This window comes from Channa argus, chromosome 1 (assembly GCF_033026475.1).
Source record: "Channa argus isolate prfri chromosome 1, Channa argus male v1.0, whole genome shotgun sequence".
NCBI classification, from domain to species: domain Eukaryota; kingdom Metazoa; phylum Chordata; class Actinopteri; order Anabantiformes; family Channidae; genus Channa; species Channa argus.
Genome location: NC_090197.1, coordinates 34,153,856 through 34,166,611, shown reverse-complemented (window position 1 = coordinate 34,166,611; position 12,756 = coordinate 34,153,856). Strand labels below are relative to the sequence as shown.

At 37.5% G+C, this 12,756-nt stretch overlaps 1 protein-coding gene across 5 annotated transcripts in view; it reads right to left on the bottom strand.

Moving 5' to 3' along the window:
* The window catches only part of kcnh1a (potassium voltage-gated channel, subfamily H (eag-related), member 1a), a 49,236-nt gene that overhangs the window by 17,329 nt on the left and 19,151 nt on the right, over positions 1-12,756 (bottom strand). For 2 of the 5 annotated variants that reach the window (XM_067514525.1, XM_067514543.1), the window contains 6 exons: positions 12,560-12,666; positions 12,074-12,202; positions 9,851-9,969; positions 9,272-9,664; positions 5,561-5,587; positions 2,199-2,356 (listed from right to left, as the gene is read on the bottom strand). In XM_067514525.1, the coding sequence (XP_067370626.1) occupies positions 2,199-2,356; positions 5,561-5,587; positions 9,272-9,664; positions 9,851-9,969; positions 12,074-12,202; positions 12,560-12,666 (933 nt within the window). The remainder of the gene's footprint in view (positions 1-2,198; positions 2,357-5,560; positions 5,588-9,271; positions 9,665-9,850; positions 9,970-12,073; positions 12,203-12,559; positions 12,667-12,756) is intronic. The other 3 variants (XM_067514551.1, XM_067514561.1, XM_067514534.1) reach the window with 2 other exon arrangements.

The following is a 12,756-nucleotide window of genomic DNA, read 5'->3' as shown; positions in this document are numbered from 1 at the left end:
TATTTTGTTGTAAACCAAAGTACTGAAATAATGAAATGTGGATCTATTGGTGACTCTACAGTAGATAAACCTGGTAACTACTGATTAAATGTGAGTATTGAATTCATGTTAATTCTAACTCTAATTCTAATTCTAGTCTGAAACATTTCAGTCAAAACTGGTGTAGACCTCATGGTGGTGAGAAAACTCAGACTCACAAGCATCTTTTTGACATTGTGAATGTCTGAACGAAATGCGGCACATTTCAACTACGTCCGGTCAGCTGCATATGAAACATATGGATCTCCAAAATTAATCCAGCTTGTTAGAGAAAGTCTGAGATGGAACCACTTACAGAATATAGAGTAGGTAAATGTAATGCAGCCAAACTGCATTGAAGTTCAAGAGCAAATATTCTTATATGTGTTGAGTAAAACTTTGGTCAGAACCTGTTTGCTTGTGACCCCTCGTTAAATAATGCAGGTCTCTCCGCTGTAAGAAATATTTCCTTAAGTGGACATTCAACTGAACTAACTTTAGAGTTCAAGGATGTAAAATGCAATATTATCACAAAAAACAGAGACTTACGTTCATAGAATCAACAAAGTAACACTTAAATTTATCATAATAAAAATTGTACATTTATGCAACAAGGCACACGACCATCTAATCAGATCATGGAGTACCTGTGGCGCATGTTGCTTCAATTATGGTTCAGGGGAAAAGCCTGTTTTCTTCTAAATACGCAGGTCAATTTTTGATCATGTTCAACAAATTGTCGACAGACAACAGACAGGACAGAGGGTCACGGGCACCGAATGAAAAGATAATATTGTGTATATACTGTGTACTTTGTTTAACAGGATTCAGATTTTCTAAATATACTGATCTTTTCACACTACAACAACCTCCATTGTTTCCAGTGAATATACAGTGGCAGCAGCAGAGAGAAAGGGAGTGTTGTGAGCAGTCATGGCTATTTGCTGCTGTCGTCTGAGTTGATGGTCTAGCTTTTCTCAACTGGATGCCACGGCTCGGCATGTGGCCATGGCAACCACAGAAACCACTGAGGGAAACGAGACAGGAGCTATTTTTATTGGCATGTGGGCCTGGTTGTAGAGCAACATCAGCTTCATTTATTTAGTTTGATCGTTCCATTTAGGAGCAATGTACAATGTTTATGATAGTGGATAGAGCCTCCCAGTTTGTAAAATGTGACCATGGACAGATAGTAAATAGGTTTTGCCTGCAACAGGCCCCGGGGCCCCTGAAACAGAGCATCTGCATGAAATAACTGCACATACTTTTTGTTTGTATTAACGGTGTTAACTTAAAAACACAAAAGAGAGAAAAAAAATTTTAAAAAGCCCCACAAAAACATAACAGCTAGAATCAGTCATACAAGTGAAAATTATAGACACCAAACCACCAAAAATAAAAAAGTGAACAAAAAAAAAAAGACAAAATAATAGAAACAACCAGAAACTGGCACAAAATGTTTTAAGAGGACCAAAAAGAAGTTTTGTAACCCTGTGAACAATGGGTGTCATAACATTAAAAACACTCCAAAGAGTGTTAAATGCATGTTTGGAAATAGGTAACAATGTAAAATAAAAGGACATCGAAAAATATTAATAGCATATTTTGTATGATTTTATGCATGCAGGACATTAAGTAGTCATGATGGCATCTGCGTCATTCTGTGTGTGTGTATAGACATTCTCATAAAGATAATAAAATCAAGCACAAAACTTGGAACTGTAATGCTTCCACCACACTTGCCCCCTGTAGAGTAGCCAATTTGATTAGACTTTAGAGGCCCCTGCACCATAAATTTGAATATTAATGAAGAAAAAGCTAATTCTTTTGAAACCACTATAAAACTTTCTGGCTTTAGGATACAAAAAACAAAAACATACATTTTTAATGTGTGAAAGCAAGCACGCTGTCTAATTAAAGCAGTAATAAGCTTAATCAATGGCCTCATTATATTAATTGGCTGAGCTATTAATATATTACAGCTATGGCAAAATGTAGCAGTGAGAATGTGTGAGAATTTATTATAGTACAAGTAACCACAAAAAAGATGATGGACATGAAAATTCAATGTTTTATGCAATATGTTTAAAATGTGGTGGCAATAGACTGTTTGATAAATCTAAAGTTAATCATAATAATAAATTTATAAAAAAATAAATCAACCAATATCATGACCGTACCAAATGCAGGCCAGCCAGTGGGCGGCCAGTCCAAAAACACACACCAGCAGGACCAGTACAGCTGCTCCGTACTCAATGTAGTGATCCAGTTTACGAGCAACCCGACCTAGGCGGAGAAGCCGGACCACCTTAAGTGAGCTGAACAGACTGCTGATACCCTGAAACAGAGAGAGACACACAACAGAAAACAAATCTATGGCTTTTTAATTTTACTTTAATTTTAAAACATTTAAAAGCTTTGTTGCTAGTTTGAAGTGAAACAACATGGTACTGCTTTAATCCACAGCTATTATTACGTCTCCATTGATTTATTAGCACTCAAAAGTTGCTTTATATTGTAGTTGTATAAGGCAATGTGGTAAATTCAATCACGGGCAAAAAAATGTCGGGGGGAACCTGATGCATTGTTTTCCTTTTTCTCTAGAGGGCATTTTATCGTGTTTGTTATACACTGCAGGGCCACCTTAGAGGGCACTTCTGCTGTCTTTGCTTGTACTCTGGCGCACCAGCAGGGTGACTACTTCTTACTACTGGAAAGTGATTTGCAAACACAGTGGTGGGCATCTAAAGCACAGGACTGTCGTGCTTCAGACCCGTGTTTGACTCCAGAGTCTGTGGTTAGGTTTAGGCAACAAAAGCACTTCAGTTTCATGTTGAGAAAGGCAGGGGCTTAGTTTAAAAGCATTAAGTGTGTGAATTTACATTTGTCTCTATTAAGCCAGACCAGGATCTTAATCTAACCTCTGTGCTCCAAGTTTCTAAACAAATACAAATAAGAAAGATTCCTAATTCTGTGGTCAGGTAAACTGGATACTGCACTGTAAGATCAGATATTGTATCAGATTAAAAACACGTTATCAAGTACAATTTTATTGATATGTTCAGTGTTTTATGACTTATTTATGACTTGCTTTTAACATTTCTTATCAAAATATGTTTATTAGTTTAAGGGAAAACACTCCAGTTATGTTCTCCACAAAAATGTATTTGCAGTTCAGCCGACAATACAATGAAAAACTCATATTATAAACAATTTTTACAGCATGTACTGCTCACACTGTAAATGCAATATAGGCAGGGATGAAGTAAGGTTCTGTCTATACTGCATATTCTCTGTATAATCCCGTCTTCGTTTCTGTTCGGCTGCTACATTTGTGTTTTTAGTGTGTTTTTTTTTATTGTGTGTGTTTTATTGTGTGTTATTGTGTTTTTGTTTTATGACTTATGAGTGACTTGAATGCTTCGGTGGGATTAAGAAAGCGCTCGCTGTATAAAATTTACTTTACTAATTGTGTTATTCACTTATCTATATGAATCGAAACTTAGCAAGATAGCAAACATCTGTGTACTAGAGGAAAAGCTGAAAACTACTAATTAATGTGGATGTGCATCATTTTAACATATATTTTATGATATTAAAGTTCAGTAAAACCCAGTGCATGACGTTGATGTAATGTGTTTGCATAGTGTCTGATAGATTTTCAAAGAATGTCAACATTATATCAATGCTATGAAAAAAATGTTTTATACCTTTAAAGCTTCACAAAGAACACGAAAGTGCAATAACCAACCTCAGAATACACAAAGTGTTTACAAGTGTTAACATGTGAGTTGATTTTAAAAACCTTCCTGTGCAATGTGACAACATTTTACAACTTCTAGCAGTTGCATAACCAGCAGCTAAATGTCTACTCAGCTTAACTCTGTATTGAGACACCCACTCAATTCTAACTACTGCAATTCCATCAGTCTGCTTTACAGTTCGGTGCTGATGGTATTCTGTGTGTGTGTGTGTGTGTGCGCGCGCGCACTGGAGTGGTATTGATTTGTTAATCTGCTGTGGTCTCCAATGCGAGTACAGCTGCAGCACTTGCCATCACTTGATCTGATCTAGCTGCAGGACAGTCCCCCTAGTTTCTATGTAATTCACTTTGTAAACCTGAACTTTAATGCAATTCAATTACCAAAGCTATCGTGCTTTGACGTCTGCAGTAAACTCTACAAACATAAGTTGGAGAAGAAAGCTCATTACTGAATAGGTATTAAAGAGATTTCTTTAAAGAAATTGTTACCCATTTTGGTGACTGTGCTTATCGTTTTTTGTTGCTATATATGCGAAGAAATATAAATACGTGACATGTTGATCACGTCCAAATGTCACTGACAAGTGCATCTAATTTGTTAAAATTAGGAAATGTTTGCAGTTTCCTTCTGCAAACAGTCTGTAAGATAAGTCAAACTGGCCTAAATCAAAAACTGCAATCATGTACAGTAACTACCTTCAAAGCCAGATGTCAATGCCACTCTCATTTCCACACTTTCAGTATTAAGCTAGAGGAAGGTTAGCTTAGCATGACAGATTTTTAAAGTTCCCATTTAAGTCAAGAACTGACACGAACAAATGAAAAAAATAAAAAACGCTATCTGGTTTAACATGGTTTCCCTTTATGCTTTAATAGACTAAGAGTCCTAGTTTAACTGAAGACGCTGGCTCCCAGCAGACAATCTTATTTGCTCTGTTTGTATGGAGTAAGCTACACTAGCAATGAGCTTAGCACAAAGTAAATTAGATGTCAAGAGGGCTTTCTTGCTGTCATCACTGTTTCTGTTCATACTGGCCATGAAGAAATCTCTTCTTAAAGTCTGTTTAACAGCAATGATGGACAACAAAATCCTTGTTCTGTGCAAAACCTTATTTAAAGCTTAACTGATGCTTCATCAGTCTGGCATTATTATCAACTTGATGTCTTTTTAGTATAAAATTGACTTTAAGTTTCCCACACAGTGGGTGCTATGTAAGTTTAAAAAAACAAAACTCTACAAGTCTAAAATTAAAATATCCTAATTAAATTTCAGCTTCTTCCACTTGTTGCCACATAGGACCAGAAATAAGATCAGTCTTTTATAATAACAAATGCCTTAAACAAATATATTTTCTATGCCTTGGTAGTTTTTGAAACAGTAACTGTCACATCAGAGCAATCAGTTTGTCACAAATGAAATATTGCAGCTGACATGAGAACTGAATGAGCTGTCATGATGATCTCTTTAATGATGCTGTTGTTCATTTTCAAAATGTAGAACACAATCTGATAATTCTTACAATGAAAATCGTTCGACAAAACAAAAGGCAGTGCAAATCTTAACCTGCCTTCTGTGACATTCATTCAATGCACTGATGCCTTCGCAGTCACACTCCCACAATTCCACGGCTTAAATTTTGGTGCAAAAATAAATGTCACAAGAAATATGAAGGGCGCATCATTGTTTGTGGTGTGTTTGTCAAGTGTACATGTGTGTCTACAAGTTAAATTAAAAGGCAAAACTGTTCATCATCATATTCTAATCAAACTGAAGCCTACTTGAGTGACAGCTCGGTGGTTCCAATTCTTCCCATCGCGTCCCATGCATGAACACAGGCAGAAGAGGAAGGGGGGGCCATGCAAACAGAACAGAGGAATGAAAAAAAGAAGAAAAAAACGTAAGGGAAGAGACACTTGATCAGTAGTAAGCGATGAATAAACATAGTAGAAAATCAATATTTAATAAAATAAAGCGAAACAGAAAACAACCCTGTGTTTTTTGGTGCAGTGGGAGCAAAGCATGTGCTGCAGGCTTCATCACTATGTCAGCTCTGTGTTAAAACACTTGGACAGCAACAGAAAGTGGCTCATTTTTGGCGTTTTAGTAACTGAAATGACACAATGACTGCAAGGATCTCGAGGTAACAGGTATACAGCTTTAAGGCCGCCAGAATAACTTTGACAGCCACTCTTCGTTAATGAGCTCCCCTTTCCCGTTTGAAAACCTGTTGGGGAAAACAACCATCAAAGTTATTCATGTCGGTCGTTAAGGTCGGTAGCAGCAGCAAGATGTTTCTGTGCTGGTGTAATAACATAGGCAATTGTTTACTAGCTCTCACTAACCCTGCCATGGATCGCCTCAAAGCAATTTGGAGTAAATTGGAGTCCCTGAGTTGCTGCAGAGACACAGTGGAAGATGATCTTGGAAGTGGATGGTCCTAGCTTTGGTGTCTGTTTACAGCTGATGTGTCCTTAACCTTTTTATTGGCGAAATGTACACTTGAAACTCAGTAAATGTAGAGCTGAAAATGAAGCTTGAAGCTCTGCTGTGAAGTGAGGGGCTGCAACTAACGGTTACAGTATTTTCACTACTGATTCTTAAACATTACTACAGTAAGCTGGAGTTGAGAACCATTGATAGTCTGGCATTTAAGCCAAAAAATTACCAATTTGCAAAAATGGTCAAAGAGTCTATAAAGGTTGGCGAAAAACATTGCATCCCCCTTAATAAATTAAATTAAGTGATTTTTAATTTATAAATAAGATAACATTATGGTACAAAAAAAAACATTTGTACTAGCTGAATGTGCATTGAATATTGTGTTGATGAAAAATATTTATTTTTTACTCTGAGATTTCAAAATAAGGAAATGCATCCAGTTGTACAAAGTGGTCCACTGACTTTGACCACAGCAAATAAACTACAGGTTTGAAAATGACCTAAATTTGCTCTTTTCATGGAATTTGTTGACAGTAACAAAATACTGTACATAATACATTTTACAGGATAAACTTGAAAATGGATCATTATTTTTTACCAAGTTAAATAAAAAAAAAAGTTCCTTATCCCACAGACACTGAAAGATTCAACATCTGCTGTTGACACATCTGCAAGGAACAAACTACACTGTGGCCATGACAAACCACTGCCATATTATTTATTACCCATTTACTACATATGTATTGCCATCTAAAATTTAAAACAAAAAAATGGGAAAACACTTTTTGGACACCTATAATCAAAAGTCTGACCCTTTCATGGACATTAAGTAGAATACGTTTCTTGATAATACTACAGATCAATAACCCAGTGATGGCCTTTAAAACCACAAAAACTTCTTGTTTTTTCTCCTTATGCTGACCCCTGACTTCTTCTGCTCCGGCCAGTTGACCTTGTCAGCATTTAGGATGCTGAGGCACTGAAAAACTAGAAAGGACCAAAATGCTGGACCAGCAAATACTACTCAGTGCCTGCTGTCCTACAACAAGCGTTTTATTATAGCAGCATTTCATCTTTTACTTTATGTGCTACCCAACAGCCTGAAAGCAGACACACACGGTGCTGCTCACTGTGTGGCACACTGCACCGCTAAATGCTAACACTTTATCATTTTTCACACATGTGCACACACATACACACATGCACAATGATGCACTGATGTAATAAAAATCAGCAAGTGCAGGACCCCGAGGCTCTATTTAATCAATGTGTGCTTTTCTGTGTGTTGGAAAGCAAAAATAAATAAATAAGTAAATAAAGATCTCAGGAATATTTGGACCAAATTCAGAAGCTGCAGCTGCACCACAGATATTTAAATCTGGATACCGGCAGAAAAACAAAATCGCTATCAGCTAGATTTTAACACATAGTACTATAGCTTAACATGTACACAGTCTGTACAGTTATTTAATCCTATCAATTAAACAAATGCAATAAAGAAATGCTGCTGTATGTTGTAACAGGACAACAAATAAATAATTTCTTGCACAGAGTATATGAAAACTGGGGACTGGCAAAAGAGACGGACAGATCCTATTAGCCTTTCAACCCCACCACTTGGTCTAATTTATTAGTTGCTAGAAAATGCCCTTCATCATATTTGCACAATCTGGATTATATCTGTACATTTCTGCTTCAGCAGCATCAAAATTAACAATATGTTGTTTTCTTAGTGGAGTACTTTAGGAATCCTTTATAGCATGTACTAATTACTTCGACTGGAATAATGTATTTGAAGTAGTACTTCTAGTGCAGATTATTTTTAGACTAATTATTGCTTTTTTACTGGAGTATAGAGCTGGTTGACCTGCTCCTCCAGAACTCGATCTTTTTCTCCACATTATAATAAACAACCAACAATAATAACTATTAGCCATTGAGTGGTTTCTTGGTCAAATTCTGATCATTTTGGCACCTGATGTTGATGTAGACTTAGTCTAAAGTGAAAGTCTAAAATAGCTGAAGTGAAATTTTAATCTATTTTTTGTTTTTTGTTAAGTTTTTGTCTAGTTTTAGTCATCAAAAACTAAATCACTTCAGTCAATATTTGTCCTATTCTTTTATCATTTATATCTACATATTTCTACAATTTTAACAAAATTGTGGGGGCAACAGCTTTCACCTTATTGTTGTGTTTAGTGACCATGTTTATAGGCGATGCTCTTGTCTATGGCAAAATGTTTTGGTTTTTTTTTTGTCCTTTTGGCTTATCCTGTGAGTTTGGGGTCGCCACAGAGGAACATTGTCTGCATGTTGATTTGGCACAGTTTTTACGCTGGATGCCCTTCCTGATGCAACCCTCCCCAATTTAGGGATTGAACCACTCACCCTGTGGTCCGTGGACGACTGCCTTTATCAACTGAGCTAAAGCTGCCTAAGGCAAAATAAAAGTCTTTATTAGTTCACACAGTCTGTTTGATTCAGAAGCTGCTTCACTTATATTTTGTCTAAAAAAAATTGATAAAAAAGATAAATCATGTGATAACAATAACAGGTAAATTTCTTTAGCAAACTGAGTGCTAGAAAAGCATTAAATGATCTTCCCCTTTCATGTCTGTATGCTCTGACTTAATTATCAGTGGGTTAATTAGGTAATAAACCTAGTCATGTATGGGGACAGGAGAAGTTGCCATAGAACAAACCCAGAAAACAGAAATGACAACAGAAATGTCAAGTACGTAGATCCAGCTCAAAAAGTCCTTCCCCCAAAACATTCCATTATTGTCGTGATCTAAAATTGTTGTTATGATCATTTGACGGGGCCTCACTGGAAATAAATGGGACTGCATCTCGCACACGTGAGGCATTCATTTCTAATGAAGTGCAGACGCGCCACTTCAACGCAGGCTACACAAGTTTACCATTTGCACACTACAACAACTACAACAACTAAGCAGCACCAACTAGCAAATAATTGGCATGAAGACCTAAAAATGGACTAGTTGCTGGTTAACTGTCTTACTACACCAACACAGAACCACCACACTCACCTCATCTACGTTCTCAAAGGCGTTGATGACGTCGTAGGGCAGGCAGGACAGCAGGTCAATAACAAACCAAGTCTTCAGGTAGTTCATTCGAATCAGCTTGGGGTCTGAGATGACCTCGCCAGCAGGTCCAACAAACGTGGTGTGGAAGTTTAAAACAATGTCCACCAAGAAGATGACATCCACAATGCTGTCCACCACCAGCCACGTCACGTTGTTCTGCTTTGTCTTGAAGGAGACGTTGTAGGGCACCATGATGGCCGTGTAGAAGGTGAGGATAAGGATCACCCAGTCCCATGTGGTCTTGAAAAGGCAGTAGTGCAGGATGATGTGCGGAGGGGTTTTGGGAGTCTCCTGTTTGTACTGAGGTAAGATATCCGAGCCGAGCTGTAGTACCTGCCGATAAACGGCATATAATGGAAAATTCAGGAAGACAAATACACAGCAAGATGCCGACAGCGAGTACAGCTAATAGGAAGATCTGTGCAGGTTGATCTCATCTACACAATTGCTCAGTTTCCATTTAGTATTACATATATAATGTATTCTTACTAAACAAAAAAAGAAAAAAAATCCTCGTACCTCAGCTAAGCGGGAGTGCTTGAGGACATTCTCTCCTTTGTGCACTGTGGGCTGCAGCTGTTGTAAGACTCCTCTGCTGCTTGTTAGAGCTCGAGTTAGTCGGGCAAACTTTCCCCAGCCTGAGGATTATAAACGCATACAGGGAGCACAGTCTTTAATTACTTTCAAGATGTTTCTTCTCCCTGTGGCTACCGCGTGATGTCCAGGTTTTGTGGGAATAGTGACTGCTGGATATATTTTTGGTAATTACCAGCATTGGAGAAGTGCTCTGCTCTTAAAAGCCCTGTGGCTGTTATGTACTGTATGTGCGTACACCACACATTTACATGAAGAATGACACAAACAAGCTCTAAATGACAAGCAATCTGTACTACTTTATGTTTTAAAAACTAATAAATTGCCTCATTTATGTTTATACATCTGTTAACAGTTTGGTTGTAATCATAAGCCAGTAGCCATAATATAACAAACCAATAACAAGAGCACCTATAAAGTGTTTTCTCAGTTGCTTAGGTAAAAACAGTTAAAAGAATGTCACGAAACAATTTATACAAACAGCTCCACACAATGAATTACTTGCAAAAGTCCATTAGTTTCCCTAAAATACTTTATCTAAAAAGTAAATGTCAGTCAGTATAAGTACTGTAAGTCCTAGCATAAGTTGTTCTAGTTGTCATAACCCATCATGCATCTCATGGACCTTTAACTGATTAACTAGGAGGAGGAAGAAGAGGAGCAAGACTACTTAGCTGTTCTGTAAAAACAGGACAAACATTAAGGTCGTATTCACACATGATGCAGGTGCTTGAGAAGGATGGTCTTACTCCTTTTCTTGTTCTTCCTGCTGGTATATGTTCCTCACATTACGTAGACACTGTTGATTAAGGACTATTATGTTATGATGTTCAGTCATTTTGCATATATTGACTTCTTTAGGCAAGAATATTATATTATACATTATATAGTACTACTAAGACTGCTGAAATACATTTTCATCCATAAGCAAATGGACATGTAGAAAACAACAGAAAACTGCACGCAATTGGTTACATGACTCTGCTAATGCATTGGCATTTTGATCAATTTGGAGATTGAATAAATTGTTTTGAGAATTTCTCGTCTGAAAAATGTACTAAAGCATCTGAGAAACTAGTATCATGCCATATATCATGTTAAAGAAGGAGAAAGTCACCACTTCATTACACTTCTTGGAATACAGCAGAATACGTGTTTATGTGCACTGCTGGCAAGACCTTTAGCTCCTCCTTATAGAAGACATATGACGCTAAAGAAGACATAAACATCATTAATAAGTCATGAGACATAATGTCATAAATACCTTAGCTGTAGCATTAACACACTGCTCTTGCATGAATGCATGCAGGAGATACTGTTCGAGCATGCATTAAGTCATGATTATTCATGCAGTGTTACAGTTTGATCTTTTTGTATAGCTCTTGAAAATTCAAATTCAAAAGCAGAATCAGATATTGTCTTTTTTTATTCTATGCATTTTTCTTTCTTCTCAAAACTTAGAGTCTACATGTCCCACAATGCAGCTCGGCAATGAACAATTCAGTCAGTTTTGTGTTTGATTCTAGCAGTGACTGCTGTCGCCTCAAGCAGAAACTACAGTGATCACTTCTTTTTCATTTGATGGGGCACAAATCCTGGTCAGATGTCTCCATCCACCCACATCAACCCCCCTTTACAACGTCTTCTTTGCTGTAGTATCACAACGCACATAACATTTTCTTTGTCTGACGACCCATTTTTTTGACGTCATAAAGTTCTTGATCGAACTGCAGCACAAATGCATATTTGTGAATTGTGCGTGCAGACCATGTCCCGTGCGAGAGAGAACGAGTTCACGCTGATTATGCCTTTAGCAGCGTGCAACCTGTTGACACTGAAACCTAAACTGCAATCTCAGTTTTACTCTAACTCCACCTCCAGCTGCTGTCACTAGCGCTTGTTTCTCATCACTCTCTTTGCATCTATTCATGTTCTATTTTGGTTTCAGTTTCACAGTCCAGTGAATGATTTTGTGTGTTGTGTGCTGACAGGCATCATCATGAGGTGCATATTTGACTGAATGGGCATTTGCAAGAGCAGATGTGAACACTTTGTGAACACTCTGAAGTTGATTAATTTTCATTTGCAGCTTTTAAAGTTGCCTTTGTGAAAGAAATAATTGAGCTAAATAAATCAGTTGACTCTAACCTTTGGAAGAATCGTCTTCAATGGGCTGCTTAAAGGCCGTGATGTCGCTGAATGTGCAAAGGAACAGGACCACTTTCTCTTGTTCATTTCGAATGGGAGCAATCTTCACAAAAAACCACACCGGTGTTCCTGCAAATATAAAGACAAGATATTTTTAGCTGCATCCTCTGCTCAAAAAATTTGTGGAATTGAAAGGACAGAGTTCATGCATGGTGTGAACTGAAATGTTCTGGACTTTCCAAACACGCCATGCTTTCCTGAAACACCAGCAAGCAGAGGAAGATTACACCTGTGAGTGGAAGGAAACACAGCATCACATTTTTCTTGGGAAGGTTTCACTGGTCTGGCTCTCAACCAATTAGCACATTTCTATACAGGTAGAAATGTTCTGGGCTGCCTTTGAACTTTACAGTACAGAAGCTCTGAATACATTTGCATGACAAGAGAGTGGAACATTTTTCTCTTTCGACACACGTGGCTACTTACTGTTTTTCTTGTACATCAGTATTTCAAACGAATTCATCTCGTAATTCTCGAATGTTAGTCGCACTTTTTCCGTCGTGTCCTTATCTGTGAGCTCCCCATACATAAAGCTGGAAGACACAAAGGTAAATAATTTGAATATTTAATAGACAGAGACCTTTGCATGTTCCTACATTGAGCTTCAACCTTAAGCCATCTGT